A 23,933-nucleotide genomic window follows, 5' to 3' on the forward strand; every position below is an offset into this window, starting at 1 on the left:
CCATTCTGCACTGGAGGATTGTTCTGGTGGAGAAGTCATCTCTGCAAGGGCAAGGAACAGCTGGTCAGACTTGTGAGGGGTGACTACCAAAGTGCTGCTGACGCTGCCACTGTTTTGATGACCACCCCCAGGTCCCCAGCAGTGTGTTTCCAATGGGGTTCATCCACAGAGGCCTGCTTTTCAGGCAACGGTGCCAGCTGTGGGACCTTGAACTCTCCTTCCTCAGAGTGGGAAGACATGATGCTCAAAAGCAAGTTAATGTTGCCAGCTGCGGCTGCCATTCAGATCGTTCTTCGGCCTCTGAAAACCAAGGAGCCCTCTAGGATAGCATTGCTCAAACCTGGGGCCTCTGTCGGGCCTTGATTGTTAGGGAGGGTCCTTCAAACAGAAGTGGTTTCCCCCTCCAAGCTTGGTCACATAACCGTGAAGGTTCCTTCTGGTACAGTGAAAGGGACGCATCCAGCTCCACCCATTTTCTTCAGATAGCTAAGGATCACTGCATAGTTCAGGCATGGGCAGACTCGACCCTCTAGATGTTTTGGGACTACAACTCCCATCATTCCTAGCTAACAGGACCAGTGGTCAGGGATGATGGGAATTGTAGTCCCAAAACATCTGGACGGCCGAGTTTGCCCATGCCTGGCATAGTTTCACCTGTTGCCCATCTGTGCCAGGCAATCTCAGGGGAGGCTCCTGCTCAGTCTAATGCAGGTGTGAGGGACCTTAACCCCCCCCCGATGGTGCTAAACTACAATTCCCATCATCCCACTGGTATCAGAAATGTAGGCAACGCTATCATAATATCCAAAGCTTGTTTGTAGTCCTTGGACTCATGGCCACAGACTGCAGAGACATCTTTGCCCCGTTCAGTTATTTTTTTGCAATGAGTTCATTCTCATTTCTGCTTTGTCTTGTAGGGGATGGTATGGTGAAACTGAAAGAATTTATGAACGAATTGCCCAATACCCGGCGATTCTCCACAGCTGTAGGTAAGAGCAAAGCTTGCCACTAGCACCACATGTGAGTGAAGTTCATTAGGCATCCAGAGACTGAAAGAAGACTATTCAATGCTTCGTTGAGACTCCTGCCTGTGGATGGTTCATTGTGTTGACTCTTGTCTGTGTTTAGAGATGGAAGGAGCTATGAAAACGATGAATAGCATCAAACAAGGCTGGGTGGACACTGGAGAGTTGGATTCTATCATGCGCAGTATGGGCCTCAATTTACTTCCTGATGAAATCGAGCAGGCATTGGAAAACGTTACACCAAACGGTAAGGCTTTTAAAAGCCAGTGGCTTTGATCAAAACTGACTAGCCTGTTAAAATTGCAAACCAAATCATAATCGGAGAGAAACCCAGTAAATCTGTCATTTTTTCCCTTAAGCGCTTCAAGCTTTAATCAGCTAACCATTAGATAAATGAGCAAAAGCTTTGGTTGATTAATAGTAGAAGACAGTTTAACTGGAGAGTCAAATCAAGGGCACCCGTGTATATTTTCAAGGTTATTTTTATTTCTGAAGTATTGGAAAGAAAGCAAAAATACTAATGTTGACTTTTCCTTCTAACCATCATTTAATCAACAGAAAGGTGGATGATTAACCAGCTAACATAATGACTGATGGGAGTTGTAGTCCAAAACACCTGGAGGGCACTGGGTAGGGAAGGCTGAACCAAAATACTATTTCGTTGGTTGACATCCCCACACTTCTTTTCCTAATTTGCAGATCATGGGAAAGTGAGTGTGGAACGTGTCTTGTCTGCGTTGACCAAGACTCGGCGCTTTTCCCAAGCGGAAAGTAAGTGCAAATAGAGCAGTGGATTACAATACTTTGTGTGGATGTAGCTCTGGGAACATCTTTCACCCCTATCCTAAAACCTGCTTTCCATTCCTCAGCAGAAGCTTTTGCAGCTCTGTATTCGGGAAACTTTCTTGTGGGTTCAAAGCAAATGGGAGCCTCAGTGCACCTCTTGAGAAAGACAACAAGGATTCTTCCCTACGGTTATGCTTTATTTAGAGCTGGGGTGGGAGCAGTGGTGTAGCATGGGTTGCCAGTGCCCTGGGCCACATCAGAGGGGTCATCCGTGTCACCCAGGAGATCGCAGCCACAGAGAGAAGAGTCGTTCCCATTGTCTGGAGAGGTCATGTCAGCTAGCCAGCTCCGTACGTTGCTGCACTTAGCAGAGATACTCTCACGGCCAAACGCCATAAATTTCTTTCTTTATTGCTTTCTGACAAGATTACATGCAGAATAAACAAAACGACCCGTCTCTCATGACGCGTTGCTCTAACTACTTTCTCTTTTCCCTCTCCCTCGAGACCAACAGAGCCAACGGCTCAGCCCCTTCCGTCTTTCCCTGAGACGTGGATCCCCCTCTCTCTGAAGCACCCCTTCCTCCCCAGACTCACTGCTCCCTTCTCGGTCCTCTGAGGAGGACTCAGTGCTAATCAGTGGAGACTGCTCCCTGTACCCCCTGATTCTTTCCTCCCTTGCTGCCTGCAGTTCCCTGACAGATCACTTCCTGCTCTGCAGGATAAGCCATTTTCAACGGAGCCCAGCTATATTGAGGCAGCACCGGGTGTTGAAATTTTGTCTTGCCAAGGTTTCATTCCTGGGCATTCATGACCTTATAAGAGGGTTATGTCTCTAAGGATAAGAGATATGGAAGGAGAGCTTGAACCAAGTAGGAGCTTGGCGGAAGACATGGTAGGTAGAGTATTCCCAAGCCACAATGGTAATGCAAAGAGCAAGCTTGAATGCTATATGGGGGAATGATAATTCTCTCATCAGGGACCCAGACTTGAAGCACTAATGAGGATTTCAGCCTCCTCTCCCATTGGCAGTTGGGGACTGTTTGTCCCTTCAGTGCAAAGAGCTAAGGGGAAATCCTACATCGCCATATGTAAAAATAAAATAAAATCCTGTTTTTGTGTTTGTTTCTTTTAAACCTAACACCACCAATTGCAAAAGATTTTAAATGGGCAGTTGCTCAAGAGCTGATTTCTCCTGGTCTGATGTTCAATTTCTCCTCCTATCTAAGGTAACAAGGTCTCCATCGAAAACCTGGATTCCATTCTTGAAAGCATGGGGATTGTTTTAACCAAAGACGGGATGCAGGAGGTCCTCAAGCAAGTTAAAGTTGATGGTGAGAATTGATGGATTCCGTATCTGAGACTTTTATTTTTTTTTGAAAGATATTTATTAAAATTTCAACATATTACAAAAATAAGAAAAAGAATAAAAAGAAAAAGAAAATACAAAGTAAAAACAGTTAAAAACAGATCAGTCTTTCCATATCTTATCTTTCATTTGCTTGTTTCCCTGACCTCCTCACACCTCCCTTTCTTGTATTCCAGTTCAATTAGTTAATTCAGCAAATCCTTTCCCTCTTTGATTTTATCTTAATCTTTTATCTTAATATAGCTTTAGATTATCACCTGTTAACAATCCATTTTTACATATTCCTTTATAACATTGCTGCTAAAAGCCACTTAACTTCAATCCAACATCATTCTAACATTCATTAATTTTGCAGTATTTCTGTAAATAGTCTTTAAATTTCTTCCAATCTTCTTCCACCGACACTTCTCCCTGGTCTCGGATTCTGCCGGTCATTTCTGCCAATTCCATATAGTCCATCACCTTCATCTGCCATTCTTCCAGAGTGGGTAAATCTTGTGTCTTCCACCGTATCTGAGATTTTAAATCTCGTGGGCAAAAAGGGTGGGGAAGAGAGCCAGCTGGAGAATGGCAAGGTGGTAGGTTCATGAACCCTAAACAGTTAGTTTTTGGAAATTTATTGCGCCCCACCTTTCTATCACAGTAGTAAAAGACACTGAGGTCTGGGACGTCCTTTGCTACGTCCCAGATCTCAGTGCAGTGGGGTTCCCCCAATGCCTTATACCAGGGGTGGGCAGGCTTCAGGCTTGTGGAATTTACTAGAACTGTGAGGATAACCAACAAGAGCCAGATGTAAAATGCTGGCTCAGGAAAGCAGACATAGGCTGTGTTACACACTATACCTTTAAAACACATTACTTCCCTCAAAGAATCCTGGGCACTGTAGTTCGTTAAAGGTTTCTGGGAATTGTAGCTCCATGAGGGGGAAACTGCAGTGCCCACAATTCCTTAAATTGTGTTTTTCCCAGGCACTTTAAAGGTATAGTATGTATGCAGCTGTAAGCTAAGAATGAAGGAGGCTCGGCCCAGTCTGTACCAGAATCAAACTCACGTCCCTTTTGCACAAAATCCCACTCTACCTACAAAGTGTCCTCTTAATACTTCTTCTCTGTCACCTTGTGTCTCCTACCTTATGTTCTCCGTTATTCCTTGCTTTTGGTTTGGTTTTGTCTCTGGTTTTAGAAGCTGGGGGGTAAGAACTGTGCTTGTCTAAAAGGTGCCACACATGTAAATCTGCGCTTTTTTGACTCCCTCACAGAGGATGGGAAAGTGAACCTCAATGAATTTATGAATAGCCTTAGTGAAATGCAGCAGACTCTTGAAGGTGAGTGAGGTCTCGGATGCCAGGAAGACTCTGCTGTGTGTGCCTACCAAACATGAACTTGGATTTTCCTTCGCTTTCCATTATGGTACTAAAATAAATGGTAGAAATTTCATCTTATTTTAAGCCAAGGCTTAGCCCCTGAACCTATTTTCAGTTGTTAAGCTTTCAAAATGTGGTTTGGATAGCATGGGGTGTTGTTTGTACTGTTTGAATGAAGGGGAGGCAAGCAAACCAACCAACCAACCAACCCCATCTCTTTTCTCACAACCATCACCAAATGAATATATCTTTTTCCTCTGGCTGTCTCCTCTGAACAACACTTTAACTGGCCCAGCCTGTTCCCTATACAGTGGTGCCTCGCAAGACGAAATTAATTCGTTCTGTGAGTTTTTTCGTCTTGTGAATTTTTCGTCTTGCGAAGCACGGTTTCCCATAGGAAATGCATTGACGGTTTCCCATAGGAATGCATTGACGGTTTTAAGAAAAAGGCGCAAGACGTTTTCGTCTTGCAAAGCAAGCCCTTAGGGAAATTCGTCTTGCGAAGCAACTCAAAAAACAAAAAACTCTTTCGTCTTGCGAGTTTTTCGTCTTGCGAGGCATTCGTCTTGCGAGGTACCACTGTACTAGGTAAAGCATAGCACTTAAGCACATTGTGAATAGCATGGACTGAGACCAACTTTTTCCAAAACAAACAGGTTGAAAATTGGTTATTTGATCCCCCTCCCTTGATGTGATTCCTTCCCCCTTGTTCCTGATGTCAGTCTTCACTCACCCCTTCTTCCTTGGAGGAGAGGCGCCATTTTGTGTTTTGCCTCAGGTGCCAAAATGTCTTGGGCTGTCCCTGGAGGGAGGGCATATTCTCCCATGGCAATTGGCCACGACAGCTAAATGAAACCTTCAGGTTCAGAGGTAATAAGTATGCCACTGAAGACTAGTTGCCAGGTCTACAGTGGAACAGGGCTGTTGTGTGGTGAGTTCCCGCCTCCCCCCGAAGGAAATAACGACACATGACACAAGTATTTAGGTTAATGGGCTAAAATGGCCACAACTTTATTGGTTACATGTGATGAGCGGTATTGGCTTAGGCATTGGTCCTAACCAGCTATCCGGCTTCAGTCTGTTTGCTTGAAGACCGGGAAGGGTTAACCACCAGTAGGGGGAGTCCTGCTGATGCACTTCAACTAGGAACTCCCCCGGGGTTACCGCTCAGGGGAATACCTTAGGCCCTCACCTCCATAGGCTTCGGACAGGGCCACACCCCCCAGAATCCTTTACCGGACTACCCTTCGAAATCCGGGGGAGGTGATGGCACTCCCCCCCCCATACATCTACATAACAATACCCATACCAATGCCTAACCGCCAATCCGAGGAAGCTGTGACGATTTGCTACGAGGTAGGCGAAAAACCAAGTGGCTGGTGCCAATTTGCCAAGTGGAAAAAAATCCTACCAAGCCCCTTAACGGCGACCAACCGAGATCCATAGCAAGGTCCAAGTAAAACCTAAAGGGCGGGAGGGTGGGAAACCAGAGGGGCTGCGGTAGCAAAAGAAGAAGATCCCCGGCCTCGCCAATATTAAATAGCATAACCCCCCCCCCCTCCGGCCAGCTGATTGGCTGCCTAGAGAGGTGACGTGGCCGAGGATTCCCTCAATTGCGCGGAGGCTGGGAGCCAGCCCCCGCGCACATGGGGAGGGTGTGAAGCCCGCAACCCCACCTCCTCTCTAGCTCGGAAGTGGCTTTGCCTTTGTGCCCCACGGATGGACTTCTCAGAAGCCTTGGAGGTTTTTAAGCCGAGGCTGGATGTCATGAATGCTTTAGCTGAGATTCCTGCATCACAGGAACTAGATGCTGGATTCGACAGGCCTTTGGTCTGGCTTGTAATAATGCCCCTATGGCCATAAAGGCCTACTTGTGGACTTCCCAGAGGTGCTGTCTGACCATCGTGGAAAACAGAATGCTGGACTAGGTAGAACTTTGATCTGACCCTCCAGGCTTATATTACGCTGTTAAGTTAACTTCTTGGGTTTTGCAGAAGCTAGACCTTTTTTTGGCAAGGCCTTGTTGATTTCCCACCAACTTCTGAATGTCTGGCCTTTGGTTCATTGTTTCCCCTGACTAGATGACCAAGGGCGTATGGTTCCTATGGAAGAGGTAGATTCCTTTTTGTCCAACTTAGGGATCCACTTAACCGAAGAGCAACTCCAAGAAGTCTTGAAGTATGTGACTGTGAATGGTGAGTGAATCTTGTTCCCTGATCTCTGGCAGGGTGGAGATTTTTGTTTTTTGTTTTGCCCACGTTCTACTCAGACACTGAATCTTCCTCATAAAGTCCCTCAGCTCTTGGGAGGTCACCCTCAGCAAACCAGTCCCAGAGGCTGCGAGAAACATCACAACCCACTGGTACACAGTTATTCCACCTGGCTTTCAATTTGAACTTAGCCTGATCTTTTATTCCCCTTCTTTCCCTCCCCCTCCCCTTTTTAAGAAGATTACCCGCTCTGGGATCCCACAGCTAATTCTCCCCTGGTCTCCTCGCTGGCCCAAATAGGACTAATTTCGCCAGCTAGCCCTGGTGATCATCTAATGTTTATTGGATGGATTTTCCCCCTAAATTGATTTTTGAATTCTGAATTTATTGTTATTCACGTTTTATACAGTATTTTATGCTGTTTTTTTTTGTTGCATCATTTAAGTGTTTTAAATTTGTTGTTAGCCACCCTGAGCCTGGTTTTCTGAACTGGGAAGGGTGGGGTATAAATAAATAAATTTTTTTATTGTTATTATTACACGTGCCTCTAATACAGAGTGTGACGGCTTTAACTGTGGTCCGATCTCTGTGGAGATGGAGGCCTCACACAGACTTCTGTACAGAACTTACTTCTCAGTGAAAGGTCAAGCAGGAGTGTTCTGGTTGGAATCTGGCATTCTGACATCACCGGCAAGTTTCCCAGTGACTCTTTCATCATAGGTGAGGCTTCACAGATGAGGAGAATGTCTTCAGGTAGAGGCTGCCTATGTGAGCAGTCAAGAGCCACTGTCTTAAAGATCCAGGTCTGTCACTGAGTTTGTCCTCTCTGTTTCTCATGGAAATTAGACATGGAAATCAGACTAGGGTATGTAATATCTGGGATCTGCATCAGTAGCATAGGCCATTGAATCACCACTGTGTTGGACCAGGGTCATAATCATGACGGATACTGAAATACAGTGGTGCCCCGCAAGATGGAATTAATTCGTTCTGTGAGTTTTTTCGTTCTACGAGTTTTTTCGTCTTGCGAAGCACCAATGTGTATTGACGGTTTCCCATAGGTTAAAAAAAAAAGGCGCAAGGCGTTTTCGTCTTGCAAAGCAAGCCCATAGGGAAATTTGTCTCGCGAAGCAACTCAAAAAATGAAAAACCCTTTCATCTAGCGAGTTTTTCGTCTTGCGAGGCATTCGTCTTGCGGGGTACCACTGTATAGCAATTTTTATTTGCGTATGATAATTTCAGCACATACATTTCTGTTTGGCCACTTTCTGCATTGCAGATTGTCTTACCTATCAGTATTTTGTCCTTGCAGAACATGGGAAGGTGAACATGAGCGAATTGATGGCGAGTGTAGTCAAGAACCAAGCTGAGGGTAAGTGGGTTGCATTAGTTGGATTCGAAATTTGTTAAACTAAGCTGGAAGCATTTGAAGAGAGCACTTGTTTTCTGACAGGGCTTAAAGCCCCAGGCAGGCTTTAGATGATGAAGACCAGACCAGCATCGAAGCAGGTGGGATAAATGGTCCATGGACAAAGCACACCTGTGCACAGGACGGGTTTCATTCTGTGATTCCACAAGGGTGCAGAATGTGGTAAGAGAGGCTTCCCAAAGGAATGCTTGTAAAAAGCGGAGTCTCTCAGGCCCTTTTGGCCAGTGTGGTGTAGTGGTTAAGAGCGGTAGTCTCGTAATCTGGTGAACCAGGTTCGATTCCCCGCTCCTCCACATGCAGCTGCTGGGTGACCTTGGGCCAGTCACACTTCTGTGAAGTCTCTCAGCCCCACTCACCTCACAGAGTGTTTGTTGTGGGGGAGGAAGGGAAAGGAGATTGTTAGCCACTTTGAGACTCCTTAAAGGGAGTGAAAGGCGGGATATCAAATCCAAACTCTTCTTCTTCTTCTTCTTCTTCTTCTTGGGTCAACACTGGGTGGCCAATCATAGAAGGGACCCCAAGGGTCATCTAGTCCAGCCCCCTGCAATGCAGGAATCTCAGCTAAAGCATCCATGACAGATGGCCACCCAACCTCTGCTTTAAAAAACCTCCAAGGAAGGAGAGTCCACAACCTCCCAAGGGAGACCATTCTGCTGCCGAACTGCTCTTACTGCCAGAACATGTTTCATGATGTTTAGTCGGAGTCTCCTTTCTTGTAAATTGAATCTATTGCTGTGATTCCTACTCTCCAGAGCAGGAGAAAACAAGCTTGTTCCCTCTTCCATGTGACAGCCCTTGAGGTATTTGAAGATGGCCATCTGTCAGAGCTGGCTCCGGGTCCCAGCTCACCAAGGACCAACGCTAGCCGATAGTACAGTATCAAAGTCTTTATTGAAGAATAGTCTCCATTTACAAGTCTCAGCGTCCCAGCTCTACGTCTGGACTTTAGACCGGCGAAGCTCTGTCTGGGTCTCCGCCCCCTGTGCACCAGTTTAAGACTCTAATCTTACTCCACCTCTTCCTTCTCTCTCTCTTCCTCTGGGTCTTACTACCCCCCGGGGTCTCATTCCTCCTGGACTCTTCTGACGCAGAGCTTGACCCCTCTGACTCCTCCCCCTCTCTTCGGCGGGCTTTAGGACCTGGCTCCCTACCCGGGCTGCCCACCTTGCCGCCCTCCTGTACATTTGAACTTGGCGCGCGCGCGCGTTTAACTTTCCGGATGACCGTTTCCTCGCTCCCTGACGAGGGTGTGGTCACTCCTGCCTCACGTTCTCCCTCTGCCTGCGCGCTCCCTGATCCCGATGCCTTGGACTCCTCCCCCCTACTGCACTCTGGGGGGGACGCTGGTCCGGATTTCCAGCTGCTACTCTCTGAGTCCCCTCTGGCCCCTTCTTCCCGAGGTGTCCCCCTGGGCACTCCCCTTGCCCTGACCATGGGGGCCCCTTTCTGTGAATCCTCCGAGTCACTGGAGAGACTCAGAGACCTCGGACTACTGTCGTCGCTGACATTTCCTTCAGACTCCTCCCCCTCGCTCTCCGTTTCCTCCCTCTCCTGTGACTCTGCTCCTGAACCCCTGACATCCATCCCCCCCTCGAAGCCCCCCCTTCCCCCCTCCCCTTCCTCCGGCGGGGGTGCTGGGTGCTCCGTCGTTGTGGGGGTGAATGGTGGATACAGTTCGTCCCCCGTGGCGTGCATCCAGGTAGAGAAATCCGGCTCGTCCTCCGTGTCTTCGCCGACCTCGTTCTCCTCTGCTTCCATCTCCGTGCCGCCATGCTCGAACCCAACGTCCTCCCCCATCACGTCCATGTCCCTCTCACCCTCGTTCCCCTCTGGGTCCGTTGCCTGCCAAGGGCCCCTCAGCCACCTCTCCTCTCCTCGATTGTCCCACCAAAACGAGCGGTCTGAGGCAAACCCCGAGGGCGAGCCCTCCGGTGAACGCGTTTCTAATGCTGGTTCTTCGTCCGAGGTGAATCCCTGGAACGTGCTGGTAGAAAGCGTGGGTGTGAAAAGCCAGTCGTCGAAATACTCGGCTGGCATGGGCCTGTGTGGGAACAAGGCATGAAACTCCTCTTTGAGGAGAGGCTCGTCCAGGGCATAGTCCGGCACCCAACTGTTGGCGCTGGCCGGGGTACCTTCCCTTGCGAGAAAATATTCTACTCCCTCTTCCCCCCATCTCGAGTCCAAAATCTCTGTGACCTGGTTGATGGGTTCCCTTCTTGGCGACTCCCTCCTTGGGGGGATCTCCCTATACTGGTCTGGTGCCGTGCCCTGCGCCTGAAATCGGTGAGGTGCTTTGTAGGGCGTGAGCACCGACCTATGGAATACTGGGTGCATTCTGGATCCTTCCGGAAGTGTCAACCGGAAGGCCACCGGATTGATCTGTGCCTCAACTAGGTAAGGTCCTAGCTGCTTATGTCCGAGTTTCTTCTTAGCTAAGGATCTGGTCGGCACTGCGTGGGCCGCTAACCACACCCAGTCTCCCACCTGTATGTCTTCACCAACCCTCCTGTGCTTGTCAGCCTGCAGTTTGTATGCGTGCTTTGCAAGCTCTAACTGCCTCCTAAGCTGCTCGTGGACTTCCTGCAATTCCGCCGCCAAGACTTCCGCTGCCTGTGGCTCCCCCTCCCCCAGTCTCTCTAATCCCGGGAAGGTTCTGGGATGCCTCCCGTTGTTGGCGAAGAACGGCGTCACCCCTGTGGACACGTGCTTCGTGTTGTTGTAAGCGAACTCAGCGAGCGGCAGGTAGTCCACCCATGTTGTCGGCTGTTGATTTGCATAGCATCTCAGGTACTGCTGCATGATGGCGTTGACGCGCTCCGCTTGTCCGTTGGTCTGCGGGTGTCTCGCCGACGCTAGGTTGATCTTGACGTTCAGGAAACCCATCAGCTTCTGCCAGAAGCTCGAAATGAACTGGCGCCCCCTGTCGGACAAGATAGACCGTGGCAGTCCGTGCACCCTGAAGACGTGGTCTATGAACAGTTTGGCGGTATGTTCTGCCGTGGCCACCTTCGCGCACGGAATGAAGTGGGCCATTTTAGTGAACATGTCCACCACCACTAGCACTGCCGTTTTACCCCTTGAGCTGGGTAAATCCGTGACAAAGTCCAGGGCCACCCTCTCCCACGGTTCGCTCGGGGTCTGCAGCGGTTCGAGCAGTCCCGCCGGAGGTTTGTGCACTGACTTGGCCCTTTGGCAGGTGTCGCACCTCGAGACGTACTCCGCGACTTCCCCCCGCATCTTGGGCCACCAAAAATCTCTGGCAACTAGTTCTGCCGTCTTCTCCTTGCCAAAGTGCCCGGCGGTGGGTGCGTCGTGTAACTGCTGCAGTACTTTCGCCCGGAGGTCGTCTCCCGGTACATAGAGTGCTCCTCTGCGGATGAGCAATCCGTCTCGTACTTGGAACTCGTCGTCCTTCACCGTGCCCTTGTGCACCTCCTCCATCTTGGCTTGTGCGAAGGGGTCCTCCTGCAGTGCTCGACGGACCGCCTCCAAGTCCACGGTTGCTGAAGCGCACGCCCACGCTTTCGGAGCGAAAATGTGCTTGGCCGCTGCTGGTGCCGCCTCTTCGAGGTATTGCGGCTTTCTGGACAATGCATCCGCCATGATGTTGTTGTCGCCTGGGATGTATTCTATCCTGAAGTCGAAATCCGCAAAAAATTCCGCCCATCTGATGTGCCGCTGGTTCAGGAACCTTGCCGTGCGCCAGTACTCCAGGTTCTTATGATCCGTGCGAACCTGCACTGTGTGTTTGGCCCCGACGAGGAAGTGCCGCCACGCCTTGAATGCTGCATGAATGGCCAGCAACTCCCTGTCCCAGATGGTGTAGTTCTGCTCCGACTTGCTGAGCTTCCTGGAGTAGAAGGCACACGGTCTCCAGTCCCCATGCGGGTCCTCCTGCAACAGTACGGCGCCCACGGCTCTGTCTGAGGCGTCTGTTTCAACCCTCATCGGTTTGCTGGGATTCACATGCAGTAGCTGCCCTTCGGACGAGAAGAGACGCTTAAGGTTCTGAAAGGACTGCTCCGCTTGCTCCGTCCAGATGAACTTCTTCTTCTTAGAGCTGAGCGTGTCGGTAATGGCCGCCGTCTGCATCGCGAACCCCTTGATGAACTTGCGGTAAAAGTTGGCGAACCCCACAAACCGCTGGACCTCCTTCCGATTGCGCGGGCTCTTCCAGTCCAACACTGCGCGAACCTTGGCGCTGTCCATGGCAAGCCCCTTGTCCGACAGCTTGTAGCCCAGGAAATCCACCTCCTTCCTGTCGAACTGGCACTTCTCCAGCTTGGCATACAGCCGATGCTCCTGCAGTCTCTGCAGAACTTCCTTGACGTCACCTTCGTGGGTCTCTTCAGATTCTGAGAATATCAGGATGTCGTCCAGGAAGCAGACGCATGTCTTGTAGAGGAGACCCGCCAGGACGTGATGCATGAAGGCTTGAAAACAGTGGGCGCCATTTTGTAAACCGAAGGGCATAACTCTGTATTCATATGTGCCCAGGGGCGTGAACATGGCAGTCTTCCACTCGTCTCCTTCCCGTATGCGAATCAGGTTGTACGCCCCTCGCAGATCCAATTTTGTAAAAACGCGTCCTTTCCTCACCGTTGCCAGCAGGTCATCTATCTTGGGCATGGGAAAGGCCGTGGGCTTGGTCTTGGCATTTAAGAGCCTGAAATCAACTACAAGCCTCTTTTGGGGCGTGTCCCTTTTCTTCACAAAGAATACAGGACTGCCCCCCGCTGCCTTCGACTCCCGGATGAAACCGCGCTTCAAGTTGAGGTCTATGAACTCCTTGAGCTCCTGCAGCTCGTCCTCAGACATGGAATACAGTTTCCCGGCTGGCAGCGTCGCTCCTGGCAGGAGGTCAATCTTGCAGTCATAGGGCCTGTGGGGAGCAGACAGAGCTTACTGTCAGAGCTGGCTCCGGGTCCCAGCTCACCAAGGACCAACGCTAGCCGATAGTACAGTATCAAAGTCTTTATTGAAGAATAGTCTCCATTTACAAGTCTCAGCGTCCCAGCTCTACGTCTGGACTTTAGACCGGCGAAGCTCTGTCTGGGTCTCCGCCCCCTGTGCACCAGTTTAAGACTCTAATCTTACTCCACCTCTTCCTTCTCTCTCTCTTCCTCTGGGTCTTACTACCCCCCGGGGTCTCATTCCTCCTGGACTCTTCTGACGCAGAGCTTGACCCCTCTGACTCCTCCCCCTCTCTTCGGCGGGCTTTAGGACCTGGCTCCCTACCCGGGCTGCCCACCTTGCCGCCCTCCTGTACATTTGAACTTGGCGCGCGCGCGCGTTTAACTTTCCGGATGACCGTTTCCTCGCTCCCTGACGAGGGTGTGGTCACTCCTGCCTCACGTTCTCCCTCTGCCTGCGCGCTCCCTGATCCCGATGCCTTGGACTCCTCCCCCCTACTGCACTCTGGGGGGGACGCTGGTCCGGATTTCCAGCTGCTACTCTCTGAGTCCCCTCTGGCCCCTTCTTCCCGAGGTGTCCCCCTGGGCACTCCCCTTGCCCTGACCATGGGGGCCCCTTTCTGTGAATCCTCCGAGTCACTGGAGAGACTCAGAGACCTCGGACTACTGTCGTCGCTGACATTTCCTTCAGACTCCTCCCCCTCGCTCTCCGTTTCCTCCCTCTCCTGTGACTCTGCTCCTGAACCCCTGACACCATCAGATGCGGACATTTCAGAAAGCGGCTGAATAAGATGTCTAGGGGGTCATAGAGAGGGACATCAATGTTCTGCATGACTCCTTGTACCCCCATGTTCTGTAAAACCATTATTATGCAAATCAGCAAAAAGTGCACAATAAATAGAACCATAGAATTGCAGAGTTGGAAGTGACCGTGAGGGTCATCTGGAACAAGCATCCACGATGCAGGAATGTCAACATGCGGTCCCCCATCCAACGTTGAAACCATCCCAGACCCTGCTTAGCTTTGCAAAACGTTCTAGCAGTTTTAATTCTGCACCATGCCATACAAGAAAAAAATGCATGCATTTTGGCACTTTGCGCAGCTCATGGAATTCTATTCTTCTTGATACAGATTTCTAATTTTCTGAATTTGTGTTTATTGCGTGGAGTGCACACAATCCCCAGCAGCGTTCGAAGCTTTGTTACCAAGCAGGGAATTCCAAGGCCCTGTAAATGTTTCCACGTTTATCATTTCTCTCACAGAGGATCGAGTTCCTGTCGATAACCTGAATGCTATTCTGGCCACCATGAGCATTCAGCTAACAGACGATGAGCTCCAAGAAGCTCTGAAATCTACAACTGTGGATGGTAAGTCTTTAAAGCGCTTGCTCTCCCACCCCTCTTGGAAGTAAAACAGATTAAGAGTAGCCAGTTCAGGAAGAAAATGCACATTGCCCTTTCAGCTCCTTTTGGGTGATCTCACAAACTCTGGCTGAGGCCCACATGACACTCAATACAGTTGTGTAAGACGAATAAGTAACATTTCTCCCCCTGTTTAAAAGCAATACAGTGGGACCTCGGGTTACAGACGCTTCAGGTTACACACGTTTCAGGTTATAGACTCCGCTAACCCAGAAATAGTACCTCGGGTTAAGAACTTTGCTTCAGGATGTGAACAGAAATCGTGCTCCGGCAGCGCAGTAGCAGTGGGAGGACCCATTAGCTAAAGTGGTGCTTCAGGTTAAGAACTGTTATGTACTGAGTTGAATAGGATCCAAACTGCAGCAGTCTGATTGGTCCTAGAATAGGATCCAAAAGGCAGCAGTCTGATTGGTCCTAGAACAATAGGATTCAGAATGCAGCAGTCTGATTCGTCCTAGAACAATGCAGCAGTATGATTGGTTGGCAGGAACCACCCAATCATGCTCCAGATAGAAGTGAATCCACAACCTGATTGGCTTACAGTAGAATTCCGGAATTAGCCAATCATGTGCAGCCCATTGTGTAAATAATGTATATAAAGCAGATACTTTGAGGGGACTTTCATTCATTCCTCCTCACCACTATGAGCTGAATAAAGGGCATGAAATCACGTTGCGACTCTGAGTATATTTCACTGGCGACGAAGGTGGGATTCGAACCCACGCTTGCACAGCACAATGGATTAGTTTCAGGTTAAGAATGGACCTCCGGAACAAATTAAGGACGTAATCAGATGTACCTCTGTAATGAAAAGCAGCCCTAGGGAGGTTTTGAGTTTCAGAGGGGTTAGGGCTTCTTAGCTTTCCCCACTCTGACCTACTTCCTCCTCAAAATTCCCCCAGCTACTTTTCACCCGATGAAGGAAAATATACAAGTACCTGCATCTTCCCCCCTCCACCCCAGGTTGAACTGTAACACATAAGCAGGCAATATTAAATGGGGAATGGTGGAAGGCAGAAGGGTTAAGCATGTCCCATTGGTCCTTAGCCCAAGATTGCTGCCTCTGTGATAAAGCATGTTGGGGGGGAATGCAGGCAATGGAGCATCATGGGTCATTTGTGCTTGAGAAACATCCCATCCCAGATCTTGAAATTTCTATTGTATCTTATAATACACATATCTCAAGTATATGCATGTGTCAAGTATGCCCTACCTCTCCACCACTCAGGCAATCTCTCACTTCTCTGTCTCCTCCCTGCTGCATCTCTGTCTTGCCTGCCTGGATGCAGACTGTGCAGTTTATTTGCATTCTGCTCAGCTCGGCGCTGTGGGTTAAACCACAGAGCTTACGACTTGCCGATCAGAAGGTCGGCGGTTTGAATCCCCGTGACGGGGTGAGCTCCCGTTGCTCGGTCCCTGCTCCTGCCAACCTAGCAGTTCGAAAGCACGTCAAAGTGCAAGTAGATAAATACCTTCCAGCGGGAAGGTAAACGGTGTTTCCGTGCGCTGCTCTGGTTCTCCAGAAGAAGAAGCTTAATCATGCTGGCCACATGACCCGGAAGCTGTACGCCGGCTCCCTCGGCCAATAAAGCAAGATGAGCGCCGCAACCCCAGAGTCGGTCACGACTGGACCTAATTGTCAGGGGTCCCTTTACCTTTACAGCTCCTAGTAACGCCCTTTGCAAAATAATTGCACTTCTGCTTCCCGGCCCAGTTGAGCCGTCCTCTTCCCCCATCTTGTCTTCCAGGTGATGGCAAAGTTAACCTGAATGAGTTCATGGAAGGGGTGAAGAATGTGCAGCTGAAAGCAGGTACGGAAGATGAGTCTCTGGGGCTTTTTAATGGTGGTGGGCTGGAGGATAATCACCAGTTTCTGTACAGCTCCGTGCACCTCAGGCACAAGATTAACAATTTTGTAACGGAACGTAAGAATTGCCTCGCTGGCTCAGCCCTGCAAGTGAGGCTGTGTGCACGACATATATTTAAAGCACATGGTATCTCATCAAAGAACCTAGGAACTGAAGGGGCCTGGGAATTGTAGCTCTGCGAGGGAAGGGGTAAACTACAGCTCCCAGGATTTGGGTGGAATGGAGTGGATGTGCTTTAAAAGCACTTTCAGTGATTGCTGTTCACAAAAGTCCACCACTTACCAGCTCAAACCCCTCCTGCATTGCCCCCATGTTAGTCTTTTGTGTCCAAAAAAAATAGTTGATGTTCTTGTCTAGTCACCCAGGTCAAATTCTTATTCACCGGAGGGGCACCTGGTTAAGCTATTTTTTATAAGCCTGTTGTGGTTCAAGGACCCGATCCCCGCTTTGTGGAATGAAGACACACAGACACAGAGTATATGGTTAATGGGCAAGAAAAGGCCACAACTTTTATTGATTACAGCAAGTGAGAAGGTATTGGCTTAGGCATTGGACCACGACAGATTGACTCCACCCACTCGGAGAGGGGTGAGCCCAAAGGGGGTTTATTCACCAGAAGGTGGAGCCTGTTGATGCTAATACAACTATAAGCTCCTCCCTGATGTCACCGAGGGTCGTGCCATGGCCCCCCGCCACACAGGCATCGGACAGGATCCACGACCGCCGGATTCCTTTAACGGAATACCCATATTTGAAGGGGTAGGCGATGGCCGCGCCTAGCCCTTCCACACACCAACAACACATTCCAATGCCTAACCTCACCGCCAATACCAAGAAAGTTGTGACGATTGCTACGAGGTAGGCGAAAAAACCAAAAGGCCTAATGCCAGATGGAAAAATTCCTACCAGGCCCCCTGGGCAACCTGAGCGACCAACCTAAGGTCCATAGCAAGGTCAAGGGAAAAACTAAGCCCTAAGCTCTAAGGGAGTGGAGGGTGGGTGACTCGCGACGAGAAGGTGGAAAATGAGGCGGAATGGCTGGCGCAGCAGTATCTTAAACTGCAAACCACGCCCCCTCCAAGCCGCCCGGTTGGGTGCTTACCTGTGGGCGTGGTGCGCCAGCCAGGTGAGTGGGGCAGGGGGCATAACGCCCCCTGCGTGATGCAGAAATCGCGTCCCGCCCACAACACCTCCCCTCTTGGAGGAGGAGAGGCTTTCTAGTGCAATAGTATAGCCTGCGAAGTACAGAACATGGATCATTGTAGCTGACTAATTCCTGCTAATTGAACCAAGGGATCGCGGCCGAGAGTGATACCTTGAGTCCCACCTCAGAGCAGAAAAGCAGCCTCCTTTCCGAAGAACAAGGGAAGAAAGATTTAACAGGCAGCAGTCCTGGTGGTAAGTTGTATGTGAGGAGGTTTACAGGGCATTTAGGGCCTACATTTTGGAGAAATGTCCATCAGCAAAGATGCGTGTATCAGGAAGGAAACAGACATTTATGCAGCCATTCTGAGTTTGCATTTAATGTACTCCCCCCCCAAAAAAAAAAACATTTATCCCCCGTGTCTAGAGAGCTAAGAATTGTTTGGGAGCAAAACAGGCACATAATGGGCTTTGTTTCTCTGTTGGTTTAAATAGTTCTAAACCACACTTTCAAAGAAAATATAACAAGGTGGTGTATCAAACTATCGTGACTCGGAAGCAATTTTTCCTGTCACTTAAAACTTTCCATGAGATAGGCTGATGGCCTCCAACCTGGACTGGCTTTGAAAAAGCATTAGACATATTCATGGAGGATAAGACTATAGATTTTTATAAAGATTCTATAAGGAAAGCAGAAAGCAGCAAGAAATATCAAGTAAAAGTATCGGAGAGGAGATCAGTGTAAATGAAAACATGAGACTCAGTGGCGTAGCGTGGGTTGTCAGCACCCGGGGCAAGGCAAGTAATTTGCGCCCCCTAACCCGTGGATTTGCGCCCCCTAACCCTAACCCCCAGATGTTGCGCCGGTGCGGCCGGCCCCCCCTGCACCCCCCACACTACGCCACTGATGAGACTTATGGTTTTGTTACATGTGATTTTATTTTGGAGTTGTCCGCATATTTTGGAGTTGTTTGCTGTGAAGGATGTATATTATGTGAATAAAATAATAAAGGATTTGAGAAAATAAATAAATAAATAAATAATCAAGACTATAGATGGCGACTTGTCAAAACAGTTACGTTCTACCTCCAGTTGCCGGGAAATCGCAAGTGAGCAGAGTGTTGCTGCGACACTCATTTCCTGGCTTGTGGGCTTCCCATAGGCGTCTGGTGGGCCGCCATGAGAACACAGCAAGGGACAAGATGAACCTTTAACCTGACTCAGTAGCACTTCTCGTTCTTATTTCACTCCCAACTAGTGCTATTTTTCTGGGGGGGGAAGGAGCCGTAACTCACCATGAACAATGGCGCCCACCTGAGAGGTGCCAGAACTGAGTTCTGGCAAGTTCCGGCTTAAAAAAAAGAAGGGGGGGGAAAGCCCTGCTCCCACACCATGTAAATCGTCCTCTCCAGAAACCTGAGGTAAAATGTTTTGGCTTAGAACGTGAACCGAAAAATGTACTGTCATAAGGGTGAGGCAACTCTCATGGCCTATGTGGGCGGCCATGTTGTTTGCAGCTGATGACAGCCTGAGCTCGAAGGAAGTAGTGAGGGACGTCCGTCTGACGCAGCCATCTCCCACGCATGAAGGTGAGTTGAACTGAGGGGGTGGGGTTTGAAATGGACGTTTTAAATATGGCAGCATCTCCTTATTTCTCTTCAGAAATGGGCAGGCAATTTCTCCCCACTGTAGGACACCCTGCTCACTGCTTGCTCGTCTGTCTCTTTTCCTGCTCCTCTGTACCATCCCAGAAGGATTTTTTATATTTCAAACCATTCCTATAATGGCTTAAGTGTAGTGAAAGAGTAACAATCAAAATACAGTACACTAAAGCATTTTTTAATTATTTTTTTTAAAAAACGCCCAGAGTTTTCCTCTGTACGCAGGGGATCTGCAACAGAACAGAGGTTACCAGCCGGCTTGCTAATATCTTTCTGTGACTGACGTATGTAGGATCTGCCCCCATGCCATTCCAATCTGTTCTGCACCCAATTGCAGGAGAAATGGTGGACGTTCAGGACCTAGGCAAAGTTCTGGCCATTGAAGGCATCCAACTCGCAGAAGAAGAGTTCCAGGAAGCGTTAAAAAATGCCCCGGTGGATGGTCAGTATGGGCTTCGGGAAAGGAGTTCTGTGAAACGGCCATGATAATTTGGAAACTCGGGTGGTCTGGCATCCCACACCGGAAAAACCCTGCAATCTGAAAGTCAACGGTTCTGTAACAGGCATAGGAATGAAAATGTGCAGGGAATGCACTGCTGAGCAGAGCGCGATCCTGCTGGCTGCAGGAGTTCTGCTTTACCACTGCATTCCTCTCAAGGAATGCGCTGGCAAAGCAGCACCCCTGCAGGATTGAACCCAGGACTGCTTGCCAGCAAAGGAGTAGAAGGTTCAGTTCTACTGGCTTAGAGTGCGTTGGCAAAGCAGACTCCAGCAGGACTGAACCCTGCCATCCTGTCCTTCAGGTGACATCACCTGGTGATGTCAGCTGATGGAGAGGTTGGGTGTGGGGTTTTTTTTTGGGGGGGGAATGGCTTCAGGGGCCAACTCAGACTCCCCGGTGGGCCAAGATTGACCCACAGCCAGAGTTTATCTCTGTGCTAGAGGAGTAGGTACTAAGGAGGGAATGTGCCTAGAATGTGAAGGAATCAGTTTCTCGTAACTGGCAATTTCGAAAAATACAGACTATCATTTGAAGCACGATACAAATACATATGTCAGGGAACATATCCCGGCAACTAGAGAAATAAACTCTAGGCCCATAAATTCATCATGCCCCTTTACTTTCTTAAGGAAAGGTGAATACATGACTATTTACTGGGGCTTTCTTCTTTTTTAAAAAAAATGTAGATATGTTGGAATTTAAGGTGCCGTTTTCAGCTTTTTATCTGAACCCACAAGGACTGGAACTGAGATTTTCTGATTGATGGACCTCTCCCCCACATACAGTGGTGCCTTGCAAGACGAAAAGAATCCGTTCCGCGAGTCTTTTCGTCTTGCGGTTTTTTCGTCTTGCGAAGCAAGCCCATTGACGGAGTAGCGCTATTAGCGCTATTGACATTTTAAGGGCTAAAAACGGCTTTTTAAGGCTTGGGGGATTAGCGGTTTTGCTGCTAAAATGCTTTTAGCAGCTTAGCGATTCAGAAAAAGGGGTTTTGGAGCGGGGGGGAAAACCGAAAATTTTCGTCAATTTTCGTCTTGCGAAGCAAGCCCATAGGGAAATTCGTCTTGCGAAGCACCTCTGCAGACGCAAAACCCTTTCGTCTTGCGGGTTTTCCGTCTTGCGAGGCATTCGTCTTGCGGGGCACCACTGTAGCTGTCAACTTTCCCCTTTTCTTGTGAGGAATCTTATTCGGAATAAGGGAATTTCCCTTAAGAAAAGGGAACAGTTGACAGCTATGCTCTCCCAACATGTTTGCCGGTCTCCATTTAAATTTGGAGCGGTGCTGGAATTAGGGCAGTGCAAGTGGTCCGCCGCCCCCCTCCAGGGTGCCAAGCAGAGGGGGCGCAAAATAATAATCATAATCGTAATAAAAAAATGTGTACAGATACCTACTGAGAAGATCCATAAAAAGCAACTGCATACTAAAAGGAATTATTGCGAAAATAATAAAGATTTAGAGGGGGGTGGGGCAAATTTTGTTTTTGCTCAGGGCACCCTATTATCTGCCCATGTTTGGAGCCTTGTTGGGGAGCGAGGTCTCCTTCTGATTCTGAGATCTTTTTCCATCAGCTGAAGGGAAAGTGAACCTGGAAGAATTTATGAAACAGGTGAGAAAGAGCCAACAACATCGTCAGAGCGGTGAGTCGATAAGATGTTTGAGAATGTACTGTGAGAGGGGAAGGGCCACACCACAGAAAAATGCTTGCTTTTTGTGCTCCATGTGTTTTGGAGTCAGAATTTTGAGATCCTGTAAAATATCAGTGTTTAGCTCATGAGTCTTGCACGTAGATCTGGATGGGAACAACTGCGTAAGGCACACAATGAAACATCAGTTTTTATTTATTCTCGTCTACTGATTTTGCCACAAAACCTACACTCATGTAGACTTGAAGACACTGTAGCACCTCTAGGTCCTATTGTCACCTTCCAGCCCTCTGGGTGTGCTTCACATACATTGCTGGATTTACGTATAAGCTAAACAGGCTGTAGCTTAGGGTCCCACTCTCTTGGGGGCCCCAAAAAAATTTAAAGGGAAAAAAACCTGGATGTACATTTCCAAAATATAAGATAAAAAAACCAATAAAATAAAACCTACATAGAGCAACAGTGTTTAGTGATGTGTAGGCCCCTATGATGTAAGTAATGGGCCCTGCCTGCTAGCCTGCTCCCTAAAATATCACTGGTTTGCTCATTTCTATATATAGGGTGCCTACATTCTGCATGTGCAAATGGCTTTAGATACCTATTAGGTCCATTAATTACCATATAGCATATATTCAATACCAAAACAGTGACAATTTGTTGTTGACAAAGGACAGCTGGACATATAAAGGGCCCCATTACATTCAGTAGCTATGGGCCTCATCAAACCTAAATCCGGCCCTGTTCACATAGAATCTAGGCTGATATTGCACAATTATCTTGGCTTATTTGTTATCCTTCCAAAATGTGATCCGCTCCCTTTTGCTATATTGGAAAAACTGCTCTGAATTTATCTTTGCTTTTGTTTTAACTATGGTTTAAGATCATGATTTGCTGACAATAAACAAACCATAGTTAAGTTGCAGGGCAGAGTTCACTCACAAAGCTAAACCGTGGTTTAATAAACCATAGTTTAGAGTTATATGCAAACGCAGTGAATGATTGGGTTCTCATTTAGTAGGGAAGAGCCACAATACAGAGAGAGAGATCTAAATGCCACTCTGGAAGAATGCTTCTGGAAATGGATGCTTTGGTAGCACTCCATCTTTGGTGTTCTGATTTAAGCTGCATGTGGAAAGTAATCCTACTTCTACATCTGTTATCCAAATAAAATCCTGTGGCGGGAGGGATTTTCATTGGGATCAGTGTGCAGGAAAAGGGTTAAATAATCTTCCCTTCCCTCCACTTCTAATCATGATCCCTCCTTTTTGTATTTTGATAAATTTGGGTGAAAAGAAAGGATATGAAGGCAATGCTATTTGGAAAGAGAAAGGTTAAAGTGAAAGAGTGGATTCCTATAGAGGGGAGCTGGAAAAAGGAAACGGCTAAAAAACAATCTATACAGGCCATAACAACCCAGAAAACTATTAAATAGCTTTGAGAAGGGTTAATGGACTGTGTTTCTCCCTTTCGTCCTGCGTTTGTGCTGCTTCATAGTCTACAACCCCTTTGGTAAAACTAGAAAACAAAGCAAAGACTGGAGAAATAAGCCATTGTTTGTTTGATAATCTGTGGGACAACTCAGGATTATCTTGTGGTTTGTTAAACAAACCCTGGTTTTAGTGTTTTGTGAATTTGAGTGTTCTCTTGTCTATCCATCCCCTCACTGACTCCATTCCCCCTTTGCCCTCCAGAAGAAGAAATTTCTGTTCTGGATCTTGGATCCATTCTGGCCCGCAAGGGCTTCTTTTTGAGTGACAAAGAGCTCCAGGAAGTCTTGGCCAATGTGGATGTGAAAGGTCAGTATTTATTATTCAAATACTTATCCCTATTTTCCATACAGTGGTGCCCAAAGCAGCTAACAACAAATAAAGCAGCCCTATAACATATGAAAAGGGACGCGGGTTGGCGCTGTGGGTAAAACTTCAGCGCCTAGGACTTGCCGATCGCCAGGTCGGTGGTTCGAAGCCCCGCGACGGGGTGCGCTCCCATTGCTCGGTCCCAGGGCCTGCCAACCTAGCAATTCGAAAGCACCCCCGGGTGCAAGTAGATAAATAGGGACCGCTTACTAGCGGGAAGGTAAATGGTGTTTCCGTGTGCTGCGCTGGCTCGCCAGATGCAGCTTGTCACGCTGGCCACGTGACCCAGAAGTATCTTCGGACAGCGCTGGCCCCCAGCCTCTTAAGTGAGATGGGCGCACAACCCTAGAGTCAGACACGATTGGCCCGTACGGGCAGGGGTACCTTTACCTTTACCTTTTATAACATATGAAACAATATGCAGAGTATCTGATGCCCAGACTGTGGGGTTTCATTCTGAGAGAACTGACCGTATAAAAAGACTCACAAGGCAACTTGCACCCAACCATTAAGTACTTTTTCCATTGTAGGGTTTAATCTTCCTATGCTAGGAGGCAGATTTGCACATCTGGTCTTAAATCACAAACAAGAGTACACATCTCCTCAGATGTGTACACTAAAGGTTAGCCTCAGAACAGTGAATTTTTAGCCTAAAAGCTAGTGAACCTCTTTCAAAAAGCAGTGTAATATTCTCCAGTGGCCAGTCCTGGACAACAGCCATGCTGCCATGTTCTTGACCACCC

The 23,933-nt window shown here is 48.4% G+C and overlaps 1 protein-coding gene across 8 annotated transcripts in view; it reads left to right on the forward strand.

Annotated features, from left to right (window-relative positions):
* LOC310661417 (uncharacterized protein) overlaps nt 1-23,933 on the forward strand; it is a 122,396-nt gene that overhangs the window by 74,690 nt on the left and 23,773 nt on the right. For all 8 annotated transcript variants that reach the window (XM_083407347.1, XM_083407349.1, XM_083407348.1 and 5 more), the window contains 14 exons: nt 918-989; nt 1,129-1,272; nt 1,725-1,796; nt 3,040-3,144; nt 4,438-4,503; nt 6,624-6,737; nt 8,065-8,124; nt 14,358-14,462; nt 16,265-16,327; nt 17,678-17,782; nt 19,045-19,116; nt 19,526-19,630; nt 21,260-21,328; nt 23,026-23,130. In XM_083407347.1, the coding sequence (XP_083263473.1) occupies nt 918-989; nt 1,129-1,272; nt 1,725-1,796; nt 3,040-3,144; nt 4,438-4,503; nt 6,624-6,737; nt 8,065-8,124; nt 14,358-14,462; nt 16,265-16,327; nt 17,678-17,782; nt 19,045-19,116; nt 19,526-19,630; nt 21,260-21,328; nt 23,026-23,130 (1,257 nt within the window). The remainder of the gene's footprint in view (nt 1-917; nt 990-1,128; nt 1,273-1,724; nt 1,797-3,039; nt 3,145-4,437; nt 4,504-6,623; nt 6,738-8,064; nt 8,125-14,357; nt 14,463-16,264; nt 16,328-17,677; nt 17,783-19,044; nt 19,117-19,525; nt 19,631-21,259; nt 21,329-23,025; nt 23,131-23,933) is intronic.

The sequence above is a fragment of the Podarcis tiliguerta genome (genome assembly GCF_965153285.1).
Source record: "Podarcis tiliguerta genome assembly, chromosome: 13".
Classification (NCBI taxonomy): domain Eukaryota; kingdom Metazoa; phylum Chordata; class Lepidosauria; order Squamata; family Lacertidae; genus Podarcis; species Podarcis tiliguerta.